Raw genomic sequence first — 24,261 nt, 5'->3', positions numbered from 1 at the left:
GTTGCATGTATCTTCGACAGGTGCTTGCTGAGCCTGTTCTTATTGACACATAAATTGCATGGTTTGAAGTTTAACTCTTTTTCATGTTGAAAGGTGGTCTTATACCTAACCTTTCATATAATAAACTTTAACCTGTCACGAGTCATGGGAAATGGACTTTATCCTGAACTTGATGGTTATTTTGTAAGGAACTAAGATCAGAAATTTGTTTTCTAACCAATTACAAATCTTGCTGTGTACCCAGACACTAACAGACAATGCTTGGTGGCTTTGAGTGAAAGTGATAAAAGGGGTAGATAACACAAATGAGGACATCAGCCGTGAAGCAAGTACCACAGCCTCAGCCTATAGATGATATCCTGCACATATAAGAGAGCAAAAACAGTAACAGGGAAGCAACCATGGGGCATATTCAGAGGCCATGGTGTAGGCTACAGAGAATAACTGAAATAGGGAACAATGACAAGGACATATGCAGGAAGCCTGAGTTTCGTTGTTGCAGGAGCAGAAGTACAAAAGGACCCTTTGTAGCTTGCCCACGATAACTACAAAGCATGAAGAGATGTAGCTACTAGAATTGTCTCACATACTTAAGTTTTGTTGGCTCACCTTCCGTAACTCATACACCAGTTACAAGTCCTCTATTTTGTTGTCCCTAGACAAAACAATGTCCTAGCCAAGCCATACCTCCCCTCTGGCAGAATTCAGGCTCTGGCCCCACCATCCCAGTAGGACATTTCCTGCAGTTCACAACTGCTGCCCCATGTGTGATACCAAATATTGGTGTAGAGATCAGTGGTTTCTTCAACTAGTACACCTCAAACAGCAGGTGATGTACTAGGTTTCACTTTTGTTTTGAAATATTCTTAAGACAGAAGAGGTTTGCACAGAACATCATACAACTGGACAGGGCTGGAATAAGGTAAAGCTCATCACAGATCAGTTAAAATTTTTGTAAGAGTATTTCATCTAGGCTGTTCCATTTTGTTTCCATTATATAGTTTATACACAAAGGAAAATAAAGAAGTGAAACTGTTGACTTCTTTGAGATTTAGTTTGATTTGCCTAGATGGATCTCATTTCAAAGGACTTCAGAAATAATTACATTGCTTGATTAGAAAGATTTGATATCTAATGTCTATTCTTATTTCACTTGAGAATTACTGAAGACTTTTATAGGTACTTATTTCAAGATTTCAGAACTCAAATGGGTATGCTGATTCTCTGATAAATGCGTCATTTAGCCCATGTGTTTGTTAGACATTAAAGGTGAATACATCTTAATAAAAACAGCCAATCAGTATTTAACATTGTTTCCAAACCTGATGCTCAGCTCTCAAGACTTTTTCCTGGTGATAAAAAATACCACTTTTTGAGGACCCAAGTTTATCTGAAATTTATACATACATTAAAAATACATATTTAATAGTCAATATGATAATTCCCTGTTTATATACAAAAAAGAGGGAAATGGCATACCCTTCTTTTTCTTTCCCTTACAGGTCACTTGAAGAGTGACTGCAATCTCACCTAATAAAAGTAATGAAGGGAACGGAAAAATAAAATACTCTCCCAGCTCCCATAAATAAATTTCTTACACTCCCAGTCTCTGCCACTCAGCATTTAATTTCCGACCACCATAACACATTTCTGAGAAGGTCTGTCAAATTCTGTAATTTGCTCCCAACTATCTTATTGATGCAAATTGTTTATGAAAGATGCAAGCAAACACAAAACAGAAATTACAGAAATTACTTCCACTATTGAAATTAGTTAAGCTTTCACATAGTTTAAATTTTATCACTTTTTTTTTTTTCCTGGTTCTATGCCTTGAATGAAATCTTTGTGGTGAAATGTGCCACAATAATATGTTCACACTGGCAATAAGAAGTATATAAAGAAGCAAACTCTGTCCCCTCTGCACCTGCAGATGATATTGCTGCACCCACTGATATTGCTGGTTCCACTGCAGGATGCTAGTGTCCAGAAGAAGTAGCAACCTACCCCACCTATACAAGCGACAGAACCCTTTTCAACTAATCAGGAATGAAAGATTTGGAGAACTGAGAGATTCCCGAGGCTGAAAAAGAATGCAGAAAAAAGAGACCCACAGCCATCATAGCTGTTACTTAGGCAACCCCCCCCACACAGCAGAATTCTCTGTGCTGTGGTCTAGAGCTTTGGATTATCAATATTTAAGCAGGATTTTACTCCACTACACACACTGCAGTTATAAACTACATGAGCATAAATATCTTTACATACATAATGTGCTTAAAGTTTTAAAAAAGAAATTGTATTGAAAAAGCAGTAAGAATGCAGGGAAGAGCATTTATTAAGTAAATGCTCTTTGAAAAACAACATTCTGGGTTCTACTCAGCAAACAACTACGGCTTCTGTTTGTGTTTAATTTTGACTGCATTTGGCTTGTGTTTGTTTCTTTGTCAATGCTACAACAAACTCATTTAGCTAGAGACTATAAATTTGAAATGGTGCCATTTTTACAAGAAAGCCACTATTATAGGCCAAGTCACTTTTGTCCTAATTACAATAATATAGCAGGTTTATATAATCTGCCCCAACAACATAATCACTGTTTCTTTTTTACTTTATGCACCTAATATTACCTTATATGAAACAAACCCATTTTTTTTAAGAGATGAGGCAAATTTTAAGATGTTCAATTGAAAAACTTCCTGCATTTCTTTCTGAGGTTTACTTTTGCAATGCTAGTAACCCTGCGATTAAATATGGAGCACAAAGAGATGCAACAGATTTTAATTAATGAACACTTCTAATGTGATTTAGCCATTAACCATTGTTGATTGTTTTACTGTTAGTGTCAGGTTTCATAGTTTCTCTTTGCAACAGGCTAGCAATCAGAAATGCAATTAACAATAGAAGTATTTTTATATGGTTAGGTAAGAAAGCCTCTGTTTGCTGGCAAACTAAGATTAAAAGCCATCATAAAAATAAGATGTGTGTGCTCAGCTAATGCTCTTCAGTTGTTTTGCCTGTAGTTTTATGTGCAACTCAGGGTACAGATTCTGCACATTAGTCAGAAAGAAAAATACATATGCCATCACAGGGAGTAGGAAAGCAAATTTTTTGGTGTAGCAGTGAAATGCTCGTAAAGGAAAAAAAACAACAAACAAACCAAACCAACTTGTATGTTCTAGAGAAGGTAATGCACAGTTGGTGCTAGAAATTTACATCAATCTATATTCAGTGAAGCACCCATTCTGTTGAAAGATTGTAATGGCTGGTAAAAATAAAAAAAAATGTGACCATAATGTAACCTAGTGGGACTACGTGCTCTCATTTTCCCAGGAACACCTGGGAAGCACTTTTTGCTTCTCTGATGCCCTTTTTGGTCTCCTTCACACAGTCTTCTAGTCATCCCAAATCCTGACAGGCTGAAATCTCTGTTTAATTCGGAAGATCTGATTACCCATGTGACAGGGCATTAAGGGTACATTTGCATAAAAAAAGACCTACCATTATTTACCCACTGTTTTGTTTTTTTAAAAGGATCACTATGCTTCAAAACCACTAGCTGGATTTTGAGTTTGGTTGATAGTAGCTGTGCAGTCAGCAGTGGTCAAAGCAAAGCATTGTTTGTATTGAGCAGGTCAGATAAGCATTCTTTCCAAAATGAAGTCTTTTCTTCTCTGTCCTTCTTTGCTATAATCTCACAGGTAGCATGACAGTTGTCATGGTAACAATTTTTTATTGAATAAAACTGCAATAATCTCATAAAAACCTGTATAACTTCTTGACATGTAAATTATTACTGCCTCAATGCTGAAGAAATTTATTTGTTTTTCTTTTTTTTTAATACAAAACATAGTTTTATCACCCTGTATTATTCTATATGAGACCATTTCTAAAAACAAGATCTATGAATTAGAGATTTCACTAACCAAATAAGCAAAATGTACGTGGAACAGAAATCTGTGTAATGCACTTCAGAACTTGTTACCATATGCAAAATAGACACATCAAAAATTATCACTGGTATTGTAAATTGCATAGCTTGGTGTCCTTGCAGATATACACATATATATATGTGGATATGTAGCATGAGTGTTTGAGAGTTTTTTGCAGATCATACCTTATTTCACTCCTGCCTTCTACATCAGTACTTGAATGTATTTTTATTATTATTAATAGCTAATTTATTGCTCTAGAAGATGAACAGGTGGATCAGGTCTTACAATGCAAGTGTTCAAGGACTCCAAGAGCCAAGCACCAGGAATGGCAATGCAGATGACAAGAATATGGGCCAGAACGGCTCACTGACGGAAAATGGGCAACTTATGCTTGACATGCTAGAGAGACAGGAAGGCCAGCATGTATTCTGTATATATATAGTAGAAACCTTAGTATAGCCACTCACACAGGGAGAAATGCGAAAAAAAGTGTGTACTTTACAGATGTAACACTGATTTGTGGGTGATGAGAGCCGTGCAAATACGTAGGTACAAGACTTCATTTAATCTTCTGCAAAGAGAAAAACAACAAAAGCTTCCCTACAGTGAGAAATTGTACAAGGAGGAATAGGTCCCCAAGGGAAATAACAGAATCCTCCTCCTTGAAGAGCTCACTCTATTGCACAGGATGCTCGATAATGCATTCTAAGGGAAAACCCGAGAAAGACAGGAAGATTAACTAATAGGGTAATTTGTCTTTCCCAGATGTAATTTATTTGACTCTAAGTAGTGAAATACTGTGATGCTGTCATGATCTTGTTTATGATGATTAAGGTAAGGAAGAATGAAAAGAGGGTTATTTATACAACTCAGTTTTAGGCTCAACTGGCTAAGTTTGGTACCTAGTTGCACTAGCTTTGTGCTCTGTCTAAGAGGGGAAGACAGATTTGTCCTTTTCATGAGATCCTTCCTTCCTGGTTGGCCAGAGAAGAATACAAATTAAATTAGCCAGCTAGCGTGAATGCCTGAACTTCAATTATATGACTACTTCCTTGTGTGTATTTACTGAAAAATGGGTCCCACCAGTCTACAATACTTACAGTCCAGGAACTTCAAGCATGTAATCTGACACCCCAACATGCAGGACAAGTACAAATCTTGCAAGATTTTTGTTTTCATTTACATGAATTTCCATATATATATATATATATTTGTATACGTACGTACAGCTATGTGTACTTATATAGACAATAGTATATATTTTCTGAAATAAATGACAATTGATATATTTCATATTCAGTCTTATACGACTAAAAACTTAGAGCAACAAAGCATTACCTGTTTATTTTATATAAGTAGTCATATATAATGTCACTGAATTGCACAGCAAAAATAATTTCAGAATCCAGTATTCTACAGACCTACAGGAAATGGCAGATGTTGCCCCAAAGAGTTGACAGTCTAAACCAAAAGTTTCAACACCAGTAAAATCTGTCTTAATAAAGGGATCTGAAAGAATTCAACAGAAGCAGGTTGGTCAACAGTAGGAAATAACCACTACAATGCATTATTTAGTACCATGCAGTAAAATGCAAGAAACTCCTGTTTCCACCAGAAAAGTAATCTTTTCATATACATCTGATATACTGAGTCATTAGGTCCATAAGCAAATAGGTATCCAAGTTGTTTCTTTCAAGTGATACATATTTCTTAATGCAATTTTTAGAGTAGATAGTTCAGAAAGTTAATGAAATCTTTAAAAAATGTTAATAGCATGCACTATTTGTGTTAGTCAAAATCGCTGAACAGCTGAACATCCTACCACGTGTAATATACAATGTTTTTAGATTGCTCATGCATCATTTTAAGGACTTTTTATCATGTGAGAGAAATGGGAAAAAATATATTGTATGCAAATGTGTAACTGCAGAAGTATGAAAGGTGCTTGCTATGCATAGGAGAAGAATGCCTTCTGTACCGCCCACAGACAATGGAGCAAGCTGGCAGCCTTCAGCATTTTACAGCTGTATAATGAGGACTGTAGAAAGTGTGGTTGTGAAATCTAATAAGCTGCATATTTTACAATTTTTTGTGCATACATTAATTGTTTTAGAACTCTGATGCTGCCTTTTTAACATGATATTTTGGAAAAGAAGATGTTTTACATCAGAAATATATATTCATGACTAGTGAGACAGATAACTCTTTGGCAATTACCCATGCTGATGTTACCTACTGCTTGGATTTAGCCAGCATGAATCTAATAAGTAAGGACACTGACTTTTCAGTTTTAAGGTTGGCAGTTCTTTCTTGCTACAACTTATAAGATGGTGTCATTAGAAAGCCTGCAGGTATTCCTTTATAAATTCCCTTGGGTGACTGTTTGTTAGGATTAGAATACAGTCTGCAACATTACAGGCAATAGTAGAAAGGTAAAATATATTTTATGTTTGGCTTAAAGAATTACGTTTTCTTTTAATGCTTTTGTTTTGCTTTGCTTTGTGTTTTTTGTTGTTTTGTTTTTTTTTATTTTCCCTTCAAATATCACCCTCACTATAGAATATTAATTGATATTTGTGAGAGATGTGGGAAATAGCTGTGCCTTTGTTCAGGATTTTTTGAAAGACTGCTTGTCTCTAATCAATTGACTATTTCATCAGCATTCACTTTGCGAGGTCCCCAGGCAAAGACAGTAAAATTGGATGATCACTGTAGACTATATTTCCAAGCAGGAAAAAACTCCAGTACCGTAGGGCTTGTTGATTTCAATGGAAGTTTCAGGTTATGCTCAGGTATATTGCATTAAAATATACATAAATCATAAAGTAGCCCTAGCTGTTTATTGCAGAAACTCTTCTGTGAAAGCAGAAAACAGCTGGTATAATCTTGCAGCTTTGATCCTCCGCTTGCTTTGTTTGGTAAAGTGAAGCCTACAATGCCAGCAACTGTAAAGGTTGCAAAAACAGACTCTGAAATATTGCCCCCTCAGGCCACTGTGGAGCAAGCATATGGCAGCAGAGACCATTTGAGCCCCAGGGAAAAGGTACAGTTGAATCAGCTGCCCAGCAGTACTCTACCGGCTGATTCATGTCAATACGGCTTTCACATCAGCTCCACGGGCAACTGCTTATCTGCATTCATGAAGAAACATTAAGTGCTGCAGATTCAGCAACTAAACAAAGACAGACTTACCAATTCGGGGCAGGGTGCGGAATGACCAGTGCCAGAAAAAATATGTATTCTGAGTTGGATCTGAATCTCATTTTCCCAAATGTCAAGTGTGTCCATCAAAGAGACGTCTTACACAGGCCATATGAATTAATAGAGTTTAAGGAGTATTGGTCCCCACTGTTCTAAAGCTAAACTTCTGTGTTAGCAGAGTGATGTAAGTTCTACCACTAAAAATTTCTGTGAAAATATTAACACACTGAACAAAATTTTCTGACCTAGAACTTCCCACCTTGTGGTTAGAACTTGTCTACATTTCCCAAACTGAAAAAAGAGAGAGTATGTTCCAGTCCTGTGGCATTTCATAGAGTCTCCATCTGTTACTGTACTGGTCTACTTCCTCTCATCTATCTGTTTTCCACTTAGGCATCATTGACTGGCCAGCAAATGGGCTCATGCCATAAGCCCAGCTGTTTGGAAAAATGAAATAGCATGCTTTCAAAGCCTGGAGAATAAACACCCTACCACTGTCTGAAACACCTTTTAATTAGAAATTTGGGAAAATTGTGAAAAATCCTTCTAAGAATAAATTTAAACTTGCAATCAAAAAATAATGTTTTGCAAACGCGAGCCAAAGGCTTATTTTCATGGAGTAACAGAACAGAAATAAGATGATCTGTTTGATATGTACAAGAGAAAGCAACCACAAAGAATTTCAGAAGCAGAGTACCTGCAAAAAGAACAAGATGTTTGTTACTATAAGACAAGAATCATCTGGAAAAATGACAGTAGCACAGATTCTTGTAGGTTACATGAGACTAGAGAAGCATGCACCTAAGACTGAAAAAATTTTCTCTGCTTTGCCCTCATATGATCAGCATACAGCTGTGTCTCTCTGTCTGTCCTCCTCCCATCATAGGAAGATGCATACCTCTATATGAACTCTGTAAGGAACTATGACTTCAATTCTGATCCAAACAGCTTTTTCCTGAGGAGTTTACCTTCTCTGTGTGTCATTTGCACAATTTTCCTTTGTGTAAAGGGGATGCATGTGTGCAAAAATTGGAAAATTTGTGACGAATTGGTGACAGTTACTGGAGAGGAAAAATGGCAGTTTGTGTCTAAGAAACCACTACACCCTAATACTGCTACACTTTGCACAGGTAATTTAGGGTTTATTTCTAAGAATCAGGCAGTGTCTTCAGAACCTGAACATTTAACTACTTGCTGCCACTGGCAGAAAGTGTTTTAAGCAATCCCACTGATTTTAACAGTTTTGTATAAAGTCAATGAACTAGCTAAGTACACATGGGACAATACAGGTCTGTGCAACCAAAAGGTCAGATTATATGCCTCTGAAGAGCAATACCATAACTTTATCTGTTGTCCAAGAGCTCATAAGGGTCACTTAAGAACAACATACAAACACGTTTTCAATCAGACCTCATGAGAAAAGAAAGTACAAAAATAACAGCACACAGTCAGAAATACCTTTTTTCAAGGCTCAATAACAAGTCAAATTAAGGAGAAGACTGTTGATTTTGAATATACCCTAAGGAATTACTTAAGGTTACTTACGACTTTGCTTTTGGAACTGTGTCTCTGTCAAGCAGAATGTACAGGAAATTTTAAATGAATGCACACTCACTAAATAAATCTCTCACGTAAAACACTGTTCAGTAAAAAACAGTGAACTTGATTATGGACACGGTGAACAAATAGAGGAGCAAGACAACAAGAAGATACACATTTTCTAACAGCTGCTACATTGTTGCCATATTTTACAACATCTGCTTGGTTTTTCCTTAGCTTTTGCACTCTCTTTACATTTTTCATTTGGGCTAATTTCTAGTTGGACCCCAGTAATACAGTCCTTTTACTCTACAATTTCGTGACAAACTATCATTGATTTAACAGTCATGCTCAGTGTCTTAAAAATCAATGAATACATAGGAAAAAAGACCCAGCAACCCAGCAAGACAGCGTGGTTGATGTTGATAACATTTCGGGTCAGGTTTTTATCACAACTTTATGATTTATCAAGTTAGTTTATCACTACTCATATCAGACATTGCATGTTAATTTCATGTTCAGCAGATTTTGTCCTTTTGCAAACAATTTGTAACTGGAAAAGAACTAATACCTTTGAGAGAACTAGAAATAAAAGCTACACTGTGTGCAGTGTGCTTCTACTATACATGACCGTACTGAATAACTCTGTTCTGCTTCTGAGAGGAAAAAAATAGAAAGATTGAATGATTACTTATTTACTGTGGTGTAATCAAGGGCAAGCTTTGGAAAACACTGTGAAGTGTATGTGCTTCTGCCAAAATTGGAAATTGATATTCTGACTCAACTGAAAGCCTAAGTCCTTTCCAATAAAGACCTTTTTCCTCTGATAAATAATTTTCATGGAAGCATTTAAGGACAAAAATATTATTCTAAACTTTTTCACATCATTAATATTTTCAAGTGCTAAAGCCAAAAGCATTTCTAGAGCAATGGCAGACTGAATTCCACTGTATGCATTCTAAGATGATTTTTTTTTTATGACTGTCAGGGGAATTCTTAAGATTTCAAGATTATTAAAGTTTGTCTGTTTACCTTAATTCAGGCAAACTATAAAAGAATTCTCTTCCCTTATGGCTTTTGTTCTTTTTCCATCTGTGTCCTTTTTTATTTCACCAACACATTTGTCACTCTACTTCTGTCGTCTTCTGTCTTTCAACGTGTCACTAGCTGTCTAAACATTCTTGGCTTCACTAAGAAAGGAATCAAGAAATTTCACTCTTCATTCTCTCCTGAAAAAAAGATCCTGAAACTTAAGGGAGACAATATCCACTTTTGCTCCCATTATCACCTCTGCAGCATGCTTCCAGGGAATTCATGGATGTGTGTAGCTGAGAAGGCAACACAGAAACTGAACATACTCGAGGGAGGTGGCGTGGTGGTTTTGGATTTCTTTTCTTTTCTTTAAATAAGCTACAGGACCAGTTCCAATTACCCTTGTGGATCTTCTAAGATTGCTCATTCATTTACATAATACGCTATCTTCACTGCAGGCATGTATACAGAGCTCACAGACAAATGGGAGGAAGAGAAATGTAAGCTTCCTCCCAGAAGCTTAGCTGAATCTTTTTGAAAGGTTTTAACTGGGTTTCATTCCCAGTGTGTCCCTTTAAATCTAAAAGTAATTAAGCAAGATTTACAAGCAAATTAAATTATTTCCTATTTGTGAAATGCAACACTGTTAAAATGAAGTGATTCCACATATTTCACTTTTTGATCTCTAATTCCTCAAGAAAACTAGTAGCAGAATTAAAAGATTAGAGTGCTCAGTTTCAGCAAAGAATGTATTCTCCATATACACTATTAGCTCTCAGAAGCAAATTCATAATTTTGGAGTTGAGGAACAGGGTTTACTATGGTAGATTATATAGGAATTACATAAAAAATAATAAAGGAACACAAGGATGAAATAAGGGAAAATTCAATTTAGTTCTTAAAACTTTTTCTTGAATGTGCTCCTCTCTTTCCTCAAAGAGAGAAATAAATGATTGCAAAATAACTCTGAACACAGTGACGATACACAGCACTCAGTACACGTGTGGGTGTGTGTGCGGTAAAGACAGCTGAAAAGTGAGCATCATTTCTACAGGAGATAACACAGTGCAATACTAATCGCCTTTGCACCAAGCAGTGGGAGGAAAGTCATGCTAATCTCTTTCTTTTTGTTTTATTAGGGAATTAGGATTTTCCAGATATCACTGATACATAACATAAACAGGCTCAACTGTGGGCTTATATGTGTGATGATTTCATAACTGGCACACACACACTCATTCATACATACCACATACAGAGGCTTAAGTACATTCAGTTTTCACATCTCCCATAGTGTAGCATTCATGTTATAGATACGCAAAAATACCACTGACGTTCATATAATACATCCCTTCTACCAAGGAACAGAAGACCAGTATTTCTTTCACCTAGTAGAAAAACTGCATTGTACTAGAAACTCAACATTACGTTACACAGCAATGAAAGGCTAATGTGCTCATCTGTATTTTATGCATTGCTTTCCACAGAGGTCCAAAAATAAAATGCCTTGTACTGCATCCTCATTACATAAGTACTATATATAGAGCATGTGAGTTCCTCTTCTGTTTCAGGAGTCAGAATTGCATTTTAAGGAAAGGGGTTTAACAGAATTTTGCTTTATCCTGGATAACAACACTGCCTACTAATGACTGTGTTGTAGAAACATCAAGGCTGAAATTAGCGGTGGGTGGAGCTCTCTTTAAGGGGAATTAAGTAAGTGGATAATAGAAGTGAAGTATTCAGTGTGGCAAAAAAAAAAAAAAAGAAGTCCTTGAACTCTGAAAGGAAACAGTTTTCTCATAAACACTGTAGAGACGTTGAAAGTCATTTTAGCAAAATTTCAAGAAAGTTAAAATACTCTATGGACAACCATTTAGTACAGCTCTCGATGGTGCTACCTGTGGGTTAAGAAAGGAAGGCAGAAGGAAATAGCAACAGCAACATTAGTGAAGGTGTTACATTCTCATCTTCAACCTTCCAGCCTTGAAATCTGGTTCCCTCAAGGATTAAGCTACAGATTGGACTGTCTATGATGCTCATTCATGACCTGAGTTATGCAATGGCAAACATACTCTAAATTTTGAAGCGGCAGATGAGGATTAGGCTTTGTTTTCCAACAATAGGAGTGTATGCTTGTGTTTCTTTAGAGAAATAGCTTGAAAATATGAACCCCTAAGAATGTCACTTAAAAAAACCCAAACATGCAATGTTCAGGGATCATAAAGGATAAATGTGTAAAACTTGCATAGTTTCAGAAATAAAGGCAATAAATGGTAGACCTCCGTGGTAATCCGTAAGAAATTTTTACCTATATTTGTGTTGTCAGAATAAACCATTTTGGACCAAACTCTACCCTGCAATTTAGGAATACACAAAAATGCGGAAATACATTATTTCAGAGGCAGTTCAGTGAACAACTATTTCACTTCACCCCTCTCCCTCACGCTAGGGAAAGCAGGTGAAAGAGTATCATCTGAAAGCCAGCCCCTTTCACTATTCCCTAAGCTGATATATATGTCCAGATGTTGGTCACTTCTTCTACAATCTTCTACTGTAAAGTCTTCCCAGATAAAGTTTTACATTTTAATTAATCTCTCATGATTTTCCTTTATATTTTTACCCCTCTTTCACCCTAACACTTTTCTCAATTGTTTCACTTTCCTGCTTTCATTAATGTTCTACCTTTTATTCTCCTGCTCTCATTAAAAGATCTTATGAGAACTTTCAAATCTCACCCATTCAGTAGATATTTATTTATCTGGTCTAGTTTCCTGTCAAAGTTTTTGGGTTTTCTTCCTCATCTTCTTTATAGTGAATCCTCCTTGGATAGGGGCAATGTTTCTACTAGGGATTATAAATATTGTTCACATGTACAGATATAAATTATTTTTGCAATAGCATCTGTGATCAGAAACCATCTTTTCTTGTCTGCAAGTATCTTAATTTTCTTTTTTCCTAGAATACCAAACAAGTCCCATTCATAGAAGGATTAACAGCCTTCAATTTTTCTTCCTCCTTCTATTCTATTTTTTTAATTTATTTATTTCATTTAATTAAGCCATATTCTTGCCTAGAACTTGGCAGAAATATCTTCTTAAAGCAGGTCTATATTATGCTTTTGCTGCTGTATAATTAGAAGTAACTTCACAAATTAAGCCTATGTTTCGGTAAAAGAACTGACATGCAGGCTGGAAAATTCATATATCAGTTTCGACACAAGCAATTCAATGCAACCAAGATACAAAAATCTCTTGGAGAAGTGATGATAAAAATTGAAGCCTTGGTTATCACTGTGTAGCCAGCACGCTGTGCCTACATTTTAAAATTGACTTGGTACAACTCACTCTGCTGAATGTGAGAGAGACAATGGTTCTGGATCCTCCCATTCCTCCTGTTTTTAACTAAAAAGACAGAATGGTGGTTTTGAAACTTTTTAACAGGCTGCTGCTTTATTTTACAAAGTGCCCTGGCACTCCTTCAATTATCTTGCTTTGACAGACACAGACAACTTGCTGAAAAGCACATTATCCTTAACCTAGTACTAGAAAACATTAGCATTTACTCTGCATTTCATGGCCAGATTTCATTGCCTTTGATTATATTGAATTCTTATATTATCCTGAAATTGAGTCTTTTGGTTTGATGGGTTTACTTCCCCTTTGCTTTAGGGACAGCTAAATAACACCTGAACTCGACATGTGTCAGTAGGGACTGAGGACCTCAGTACATAAATGTGTACCTCTCTAAGTACAAACTTATACATCTGCTATTTCAGAACAAGGGACAAACTATGTAGGAAAAAAATATCTACTATATTAATCCATAAGGAAATAGATTCACACTAATCCAGCAAAATGATTAAGTATAAGTAAAATGTATTAAGAAGATTATTTCCTACTCCTTTCTTTTTCTCTGCTTTCACCCACTTAATTTCCTTTTTCGCCCTCTTTTCCCACCACTTTCTCTGTTTTCTGCTTCCATCTTCTATGCAAATCTTACTGCTAATTGGTTAAGTCCACTCTGGAGTCTAACCATCAATTCCCAGACACAGAATCTTTCATGTCAATGTTTTTGGCTGATTACAGTTGCACTTAGAGGAAAAAAGTATCAACATACAGCAAGTGCTACAACAGCGTATGAAAATACACAAACACATAATTAAACATCAACAAAATATCAGTAGGATTAGAGTGTCATGTTGGAGCAAATCTTGATAAATTCTTCTCAATAACAATACAACATCATACAAGGAATATAAATTTAGCCCATTGAAGTGTTGTTGGAGAAAGAAAGACACATTAATACATCTGTTAGTCATTTTCTTACTACTAAGGGACTCTACTATTGTGCTCCAGATGAAGGCTTTGTCCATGAAGAGATTTGAAAATATGCATATTAATGTTAACAACATAATAAATATGCTATTCATCAACAACTCAATGGCATTCTGGCATAGTTTAAACTGTGAGTAAACAAAGTTAGTCAACGTTTAGACATACATACCTACAACAGACATTTCTGGAACTGTGGCATGATATGGACCATCAACAAACTCTGGGGCATTGTCATTGATATCTTGAACCTTAATAATGAATTCTGAGGGAGGTTCCAGAGGTTGGTTTGTGTCCCTGTCGACTGCTTGAGCTGTTAGAGTGTATTCAGCTTTTTCCTCACGGTCAAGTCTTTTCATTGCATGAATGTCTCCAGTTTTGTCATTGATTACAAAGATTGTTCCAGCTCCATCTCCTGACAGAATATACTTGATTTTGCTGCTTCCGGGATCCAGGTCTGTATGTAACTAAAAGGGAAAACAAAGCATTTTAGAGACAAAAAATATACCCTGAAATATTTTCAGAAATATGTTTTCTGAATCTATTCTTTTGTACTTTTACCTTAGCACAAGTGATCCAGATCGCAGCTTGAATACACAAGGAGAGTGGGAATTTGTATGCATACTAATCAAAAGTGAATGTAATCATAGGCATAATTAGACTTTCTATTTAAAAAGCAGCTGTTATATATATTTTAAATCCCTGTTCTAAAATGTAAATGTCTTCAAAACTATTATCAGCCAAAATGAACAAGCACAAAATGGCCTTAACCTGTTAAAGGGTGAATGAAGGATTAACAATAATACATATTTTGATCTAGTTTCTTATTTTTAGTTATTTCTTTCAGCTTATTTTCAGGTGATTGAAAATGGCTGAACACTGGCAGATATGCAAATGCCATAACAGACAGCATTCACAGAAATTCAGAACTCAGCTGTTAGCAGAACTTAAAAGGTTCTAAGATCATTACTATGAAAGTATTTCCCCTTAAAGAGAGTATTGCTAAAGCAAGTTTCCAGAAACCTAAGAATCCTTAGACATATCTTCCCTTTCTCCTCAATACCTCATTAGAAAAAAAACATACTTAGATTGAACTTGATTTTTCAGAAAAACAAGATAAGATTATAATAATCTGAAACAGGAAGGGAAAAGTAGGTATTTCTTCTCTGATTTTTTTTTGCTACTTAAGAGCCTGAAGAACACTGGAAACAAAGGACTACTACCGGCTCAGAGCCAAGTACTAAATATCTGTTTATATCAAAAAACTTCTCATTTGCAACAACAAGAACACCAGTTGCTGGACCATATGTATTAGTGTCAACACTTTCAAAACCACTGGACAACAAATATACAGTAATAATGCTTTAAATTCTATTTACTATTACCTCAAACACACTCAATGTGAACAGTAAGAAGTGAATAATACATCACTAAAAAATTAATTTGCATTTATTATTATTTATTTCTGCCTTATGAAAGGCTGAAGGAAATACAATCAACCTGCTTAAGTAAGCTGCAACACGATTTACAGCAACTACTATTACTACTTACTCCTGTTTGTTCATTATTGTGCAGACAGCTCAACAAAAATTGTTGCTGGTTATGCATTTTGCTCTTCACTTGATAGTGGTTTCTACGGCTGGACAACACTGTCATTTGATATAAGAGCCTCCATTAGGATATTAAAATAGGTGTGGAAAAAAAGTCTTGTAGCACTGGCTACAGCCGAGCCACAAGTAGATTTTCATGTCATGCCACAAGTAGGCTCTGCAGGTTCTTCAGAAGATAATTGGTCACACACAGTTATATCTTCAAATTAGCTGTTAGGAATAAAAGCTTAGAAAACTCAGTAACAGCACCTTACAAAAAAGGAATCTTGAATTGTTGCAATGAGCGCAGCAGACAACAGCAGTCAGGTCTGATTTTCCATTTCATCTGGTTTATTATACATACAAAACTTGGGCCGCCATTGTATTCTCTCCTCTGCAGTAACAGCAGAACTCCCACTGAGTACAAGAGATGTAACTTCATCCCCTGTGTTTTGCTGGGCAACACATTATTACCACACCAGCTACTGCCACACCACTGTTTTAACAACTTTTTAAAAGCACTTCAACTGTCTGTGAATATGAATGACTCAATGCAGTTCACTCTCCCTACACAACCTACACGAACATACATGTAAACAAAGTGACTGCAGAGCTCTTTTTCAAAACCTCTGTTTTTCTTTTAGTAGTTTCCATCAGCTTTTACTTGAGAACAATCAGCGTAATTTATGTTATGTTAATTAAAGTTAACAGCTCTCTCCAGTTGGTTGGCACTGCAGCTTTCTCCAATCGATAAGACATTTTAATACGTTACCACAGATTTTTTTTTGCCTTAAAGGTTATTGTCCTTATGAATAGGATTATACTCAAGGTAGGTATTAGGAGCACAAAAAAATATTTTCAGGGTCCCAGAGCCTGCCAAGATCAATCTAGAACCTGTTTGTATTTTATATGTCTATTTGACCCCTAAATGAAATCCATAATTATTAACACTGACTATGAAGATTTTGTCAGTATTCACAGCTGAATTAGAGTGGTATAATATAATAACACTGTCTAGGCACACACAACTCAGCAAAGGAATTTGGAACATCTTGGTTCACCCGAAAAACTCTATATTATATAATAATATATAACAATGAAAAAAACCTCTATAATTACAATTAATTGTTTTCTCTAATAAATTAAAGTCCTTTGCATCAAAAGAAACAAATATTGCTATTTGAAACACTGTAAAATGAAGGACTAAACATTCAACGAAAGTAGAAGAATTAGAAGCATTTTATAATCTTAAAGTTGAAATTGAGTATGATTAGCAGATCAATTTTTTAACCCAAAAATTAGTAGTGGGAAATTTTTAAAAAAGGAAAAAAAGAGTAAATGTTTTTTCATTTTTTATTAAAAATAAAAATTAAAAAAATAACAAAAAAACCCCTCCAAACAAAACACCCAAACCAGAATATGGCATTTACTAGAATCACATGTGCCTTCTATGGTGAGCATTCAGGCTGACCAATTAAAATATCTTTCTAGGTTTTGAAACTCTTACACTGTACTATCAAAATATTGTAATAAATGACCTATGAAAGAGCCATTTTTTCAAAATAATTTCATTGTTTGGATTTAGGATTAAATCATCATCTACTTACAAAGTTAAATTACAGACCTGAGCAGAAATTCTAAGCCAGAAAGTGCAGTTTTTCCAAGGAGTATTTCCTCTTTTCTAGCAGATGTGAATGATAATTTACAGCAATTGTCAAGCTTCAGCAAGCTGTGTTCATGTGAAGGTTAAAGATCATTAAACACATAATTATATAGGGTCTAGGTGAATGATAGAGAGGCATAATGAATACGATAAATGAATATCAGTTTCTGCTGAAAAAGCCTCACAAATGTTGTAAATGTGAAACTGCTTTCCACACCTGCAGCTTTATTTGTTGAGCCTGTGCTTGAAGGCCAAGCTCTTATTTTTCAGAACAGTACTGAGAAATGTAGCAAGAATTGCTATTTAAAAATGGAGACATCTATAGGTCGTTCCTATGTCCCACTACCAGACAGCATCCCAAAACAAATAGAAAAGCATGTTTACCGGAAAACCTGATCAGGTTCAGAGAAAGTCAAACTCACTTCCTTTATGTGAGATTCAGTTAATCAGACTTCAAAGGAAGTGAAATCTTCCTTCATCACTTTGTTGCCTGTGAGACTATGAATTCACACATCTCCGTCCCTTAAAGTAGCAGATGCAACACAATTTGTGCCTGAATTTATGGCAACAGGAGAGGTTTTGGATCCTCTCCTGGCTTTAATGGTGATGCAGATGCCTTATATTAATACCCAACTAAAGTCTCCCATATAGCCTCACCACAGGTCTGTTCCTAAAAATGACCATCATTCAAAATGAGCCCTCAGAAAACTGCAGTTTCTAATAATTATTAATTCTTTTGCTATTCTGCATTACAATACAGATGATAATCAATGAAGCAAGTATTAATGGTAACAGCATACACAGTACAGTGTACTTCCACAAAACTACCATTATTTTCACTAATCATGCATGCATACCTGAAACTATTGCCAACACGCTATTCAAATAAATAACATATATTTATAGTCTCCCATGTACATACATTACAAATATGCATAATTACAATCAATGCAAGAGAAATTGCGGAGATGAAACTTATTCAGAGACTCTATATTCTGTGTATGTAAAAGTGCTACTTTGCAGTAAAAGAACAAATACATAAGCATGTTACTGATACTTAATTCTCCTGTTCCATAGATGCTTATAATATATTTAACCACATTTTCTTAAGAAGTATGTGTTTCATAAGTACGTGGCAGCAAAGGACTTAATGTATGGACAAAGGCTGGAAGCTCCAAGCTAGGTTGGAGATTTATGAGTCTCTTTGTGGAAACTGTCTCACCTGCCCTCAGTCAGCTACCTGGCCAATCCATGTAGTCAAAGCAACACCTTGCTCAGCACAATCGATTTCATGTTGAAACCATGTGTTCACCATCAGGAAAATACATAATGCACCTATTCCCTACCCCAAATTAGCAGAAAGCTTTTGACTGGCTTTTGTAGTAAGATGGGGCACTTCCAGATTTATCCAGGTGTGGTGTTGATGCACAACTTCATACAGGGTAGCCCATACGTGATGCATCATTGAACAGAGGTTCTGTAACCCCAATTGCATCGTATTGTAAAAAAGCATAAATATATCAATAATTCACAAGAGGAAGAAATATGCATATTAGGAAAATACTCCTGGACATTTTTAATTAAGAAAAGGGAAGGTGGTATTATGCAGTCAAGTTTTTATTTGAGTTTATTAGAAAGTAATTAATTCATCCTCATGTAATTACAAGGGAATTACCCCTTACTTGCTTCGAGGGAAAAGACATAATCTGCCCTTAAAACTTCATTTTAAAATTTACATAATTCTTCTCCTTCATAACTCTGGAACCTTTTCTAAGGGATTAACTTGTGCATCACTGATTTTCACCTGATGTTACACAGATACACATATAACAAATCAACATTATCGTGATGCTTCAGGTTCTTCTATTTTTTGCCTACCTATGCCTCACAATAAAATTCCTCATTTATGAGGCAGACCCCATTTAATGAATTCAAGAGATAGAATTTTCATCTTTTATGACTCTTTTCCAAAACTGCTGGATTCTAAGAAGCTCTAGATCATTTTGTGAAAATACAGAAGGATATTGGTGACTTTCACAATGATTTGTATGTATCAGTGCTTTCAAAACTGTAATGTACCTTTCTCATCATGTTCTCCTTTCTGTATGTGATATTGCAGAGATTTTTTTTCTAAAAATATCAACATCATTAGGTGTTACAGAAGGTTTTTGTGTGTATTGTTGACGTGCTCTGACACACAGTAGACAATAAGCACTTTTATTGACAACCCACAGTTTTAAAATAATTCATAATTAAACTATTATAGATTCATTTGAGCACAATGCAGAATTAATAAAGTGAAGGTAATTTAAATTTAATGGAATCTTTCATTTTCTCCATGGATAGGCTGATCCCATCTTCAGTAATGGAAATTATAGCTGCACAATGGGGAAGAGAAAAAAACAAATATTCTGCATTATTATTCAGAATAATAATTGGGGCACAGACTTCATTTACCTGACATAATGTCAGTACTTGGAACACTTTTAGAAAGGAAACAGACATGTCCATGGATGACAAAGGTTTCATTTAAATTATGAGAATCATGTAACTTGAAGCCTTTGGAGTAACTGTCAGAAGACATTACTGCTCACACTTCTCAGTTGCAGTTTCATAACCATATTCAAAGAGAATTAAAGCAATGATACCCCTAACACTTTCATTTAAGACTGTAATCTCTGCTTTTGTCTGCCTCAGTTTCCTACCATGTTATTTGAGTATCTTTGATTCCAGATGGCTTCTTTTATGTTTCTGTTTATTCTTTGCTACTGCTTTTTTATTCTATTTGATTTGCTAATTTTGTCTCTGTTTATATTCATACTGCAACTGTGCACAAACTGCTTTTCGTTGCCTACCTTTTGGTATCATCTTATAATACACTAGAGTGAACTGTTGTTTAAAATCCAGATAAGAGATTTAGATGTAACAATCTGCTCTAATTCACTGATTATGACCAACTGATGCAAAAGAAAAACTCAGGAATGTGACTAAATCTGCTCTAAGACCTTTCTGGTTAGAGCAACACCCATCCTTTGTTTAAGTGTCACGTATCACCTCCCTCACCAGGCAGAATTAATGTTTTTTAATATTTATTTTCACTCAATGCCTTGTGAGGAAAAAAGCATAGCTATACTTGTTTTTACAGATGGGAGGAACAGAGGGAGAGAAAAACCCACATTAAGTGTCACAAAGAGCCACATTAAGAAAAATCATCCACACCATAGGACTACCCATACCATTCCAAAACAGCTGTACACATTTATCTCCAGTCAACCACAATATTAATTTTTAATTAGAATTGTTATCTATTGACAGTTTCCAGGAAGCTGTTCCCCCTGCCAGCGGAACTCCCTAAGAGGGAGGAAACCATGCCCTCCAACACAAAGTTTCCCTCAGATGCAGTCTTCCCCAAACCCACAGTCCCATGTTCACCTTCAGTGGTTGTGATGGCAACAAAGGCAAGGTAGTATGTTTCTACTTGTCTGCTATCTTCATTCCAAAGCATGGTCTTAGGTTGTTTTTTCTTTATATATTTCTTATATACCTTGTTTCTTCTGAATCCTTATGTTAAGCCAGATGACAGCTAAACCTTTCTGTTTTCCTAGTTCTGGCCTTGGCCTTTTCCATTTGGGAATACCATCTGTCTTCCCTTCTGTCCTGAGAACAACACCACCACATACAACCTGTGTCCCACCGCAGCTTGGATTGCCGCCTTTAGTCACCGCTTTCTGTAGCTATTTAACGCCCAAGTGTCCTGTGTCAAGTGGCCTCAGATGGCTGGCACCTTTTTGTAGTTGGCTTTGTGCCTAGCTTGGAGTTCATGTAACTATTTCTGAACCCAGACTGCTGTTCCTTTCTCGTGTTCCAGCAGACACTGCTCCTGTGAAAAGGTCTTGAATTTTTAACCTAAATGTTTCTGATACTTAGAAACATGCAACGAAATTGTGTCATACTGACAAAGAGGAATTCTTTCCCATCTCATTTGCTTCTGCATTATTTCCTTTATACTGTACTGTGGTTCACCACAGGGCATCTGAAAGCTGGGTATAGAGAGACTCAAAAATTGCATGTAGTTTCAGTCCTGCAAAACGTATTCCCTCTTCTGTATCCGTTTAGGGAGAAAAAGTATCTGTCTGTCATCTCTTACTGTTTGGGGTCAAGCACTTATATTAACAGTTCCAGTGCTTCAGGCAGTATAATTAACAGTGTCTCCTGCACTTGTCACTGTTTTCCCAACTCAGTGAAATAATAGTAAAGCCGTTTGCTCCCTCCTCCATCTTGTCAGTCTTGGACACAAACTACACTGTAGTTTCTACTACCTGTAAGATTGTGTGAAGTCTCCAAACATGACTTCAGAAGAGTGTTCCCTTTTGGCTGTCAGTTTCAACTGCCAGCAGAATCTGTCTTGCTGCTCCTTCCTCTATATAAACAGAAGACTGGTAAGTCTGTAAAAAACCATAAACCATGGGAATTTCCTACTGAAAGAGCTAGCCAGCGGTTCAGCAGTTTGTATCTACCAAATCCTTCTCTTCTCTTCCTTTAATCATCATCATCACCTTATTCAGAGTGTTCTGAGCTTTTCTTCCATATTGGTTGAGCTGGATTTTTTCTTTCCTCTTTAAAAGCTTATTATAACTGGGCAAGCTTCATTCTCAGGCACAGAGTACATTGCACTTGAGCACTAAGACTTCTTTGTGTTTTTCAAATTATTTTCTCCAGTGAATATCAGAGTAATACCTTACAATACATACTCTTAGGATTGCAGAATAGGAATAAAAAAGTTAATCATTACATACTCTCAGCAGTAATTTGATGGTTGCTTACAAAATCTATCAAAATTAAACAAGCTATAGCCTAGATCAGTGAAGGCAGAAAAAAGTACAATAGACCAGTGTGGTCAAAGATGACAGGATATTTCTATTTATTTATTTAAGTTGTCATGATTTTACAATCCTTCAAGGCTCTGCTTTCACCACCCTAGCTTCTGATCATGCTTTGCTCATAACGATTAGAAGGATCCTAGTGATTATAAATTTAAACTGTCTTACTTCTTAACAAAATAATTTCAAATCCATGCAGAATGCATTTTGTTATTGAATAATATCTCACAAAACAAACCTTAAAGCATTAAAATACCTTTTTCTTAAGGTAATTTTTCAAACTTAAGATGACTGCTTAGCATACTTCAGTGTCTGAACATAAAGAAGTAAGTACTATCTAAAGCCACATAATGTGTAAAGCTGGCAGCTCAAATAGAAAGCTCTTTTCTAGCAATTGGCTGTCAAATGCATCTACAGTGCAGAAATATAAACATCAGCTATGCAGACAGCTTTTGGATAAATTTGAAAACTGTTAAGAAGGTAACTGAGTGAAATAGAGAACTGCAAAATTAAATTCTGAGTACCTACATACTGATTATCTTATAAACTATCTGCTTACATGTGATAATATAATTTACTTTTAGTGTACTTACACTAACCCGTGAACTGTGCACATGGGTACAGCATAAATTTTTTCTTACTAAAAATATTTTTCAAGTTACTTGGAATGCGAAAACAAACGTAGCTAGGAAATGATATAAAGTAATTCCTCATGAGATGTCAAACAAAACAGTTCTTCAGAGTCACTATATTTGCAGTTACATAGTAATATCAGAATGTCATACATCAGAATAAACAGATATACCATGAGAATAATTTGGTTATTTCCCCCCATTTTCTTGCAGTTAGATGTTTATTAGGGATAACTCATGCAGAATTGTGAGTTATTCAGAAGAACCTGGTTGAAACTAGTTATTATGATTTCATGCAGTTTCACAAGAAATTATTTGCCACATCACTTCTGTGGTTTTCAAAGCTTCCTAATGTAATTTCCTGTGCATTTCCACTAAGTCATGCATTCCTGTGAATTCCTTACAAACCAACTTGCAATGGTTATGTCTCTCATAATGCTATCAATTTGCAATACCATTAGATTTGAGATATTTTTTAAACCACTAGAGATAGATCATAGCTTCTGCCTTTGGTAACGGTTTTCTGGAAGAATTCACAGAGGAGAGAAGAACACAAACCATTACAGAGAGACAACATTAAATATGCAGAAATAAGCAATTGTGCTCACTCCAGCAGGGTCTGATACTTAGTAATGTATTAACTCTGATTCTCCAGCTACTTGTATTGAGCCCTGCAGCCCCCCTCTCAGTACATATGGAGACTAAAATTTCAGTGAAAATCATTACCTTTTTTGGCACATCAGGTAACCTGTTTCCAAAGAGGGAAAAACAGCAGTACTATGATTATAAGTGTGGGCACTGTTTGGAGTCATTTGCTGTGAACACCTAACCTACCTGTGATTTCAAATATCCAAAATATGGGGTCAATGTTCCATCAAAAGAGAAACTGTCTTATCATGAATACAGACAAATTGCATACAAATCAGTATCACAAAAGCTGCAAGTGTGTAACATATGTCAATCTCCAAACAGCCAGAATCCATATAGACTTCGTAATGATTTAGTCTAGATCTTTATCCAAATCATCTGAGCTCATGGTGAAGACTACTGTGGGAGGCTGCAGGAGACATCTGCACTAATTTAATGATGGCTGAATCATTGTCATTTTTTTCTACCCACACAAGCTTGGTAGTGCTCCTATCACTCTGTGAGCATGGAACAGCCAAAACCCCATATGGTCCTCTCTTCATTCAGCTATTCTTTCCATTTCTCTAATGGGACATTCTTCTGTGACCAGCTATCCTGAATTCTATCTTTTAGGACTGTGAGTAGCAGAGAAGATGCACAATACATACTAGACTGAAGTTAAGAGGCAAAGAAATATTATGATTTGTCAGGACTTCTTTTCAAATGATATGAGTATTCTTCCTCCTTCAAATAACTGATTATTAGGTTGCCCACTAGGGAACACAATGGCCATGAAAGGAACAGCAAAGGAAGGAAATATGCATGAGGGAGATCT

General features: G+C 35.9%; 1 protein-coding gene across 2 annotated transcripts in view; it reads right to left on the bottom strand.

Annotated features, from left to right (window-relative positions):
- Positions 1-24,261, bottom strand: part of LOC133217869 (cadherin-8) — a 148,950-nt gene that overhangs the window by 79,980 nt on the left and 44,709 nt on the right. For both annotated transcript variants that reach the window (XR_009726988.1, XM_061363671.1), the window contains exon 3: positions 14,208-14,502. Coding sequence is in view for 1 of the 2 variants with exons in the window: in XM_061363671.1 (XP_061219655.1) it covers positions 14,208-14,502 (295 nt within the window). In the remaining variant the exon portion in view is untranslated. The remainder of the gene's footprint in view (positions 1-14,207; positions 14,503-24,261) is intronic.

Source organism: Neopsephotus bourkii, unplaced genomic scaffold (genome assembly GCF_033783945.1).
Source record: "Neopsephotus bourkii isolate Nb327-2 ecotype Australia unplaced genomic scaffold, CSIRO-AGI_Nbou_v1 NB_1161, whole genome shotgun sequence".
Lineage (NCBI taxonomy): Eukaryota > Metazoa > Chordata > Aves > Psittaciformes > Psittacidae > Neopsephotus > Neopsephotus bourkii.
Note: the sequence above shows the minus strand (reverse complement) of the source record. Positions and strands in the feature narration are given on the sequence as shown.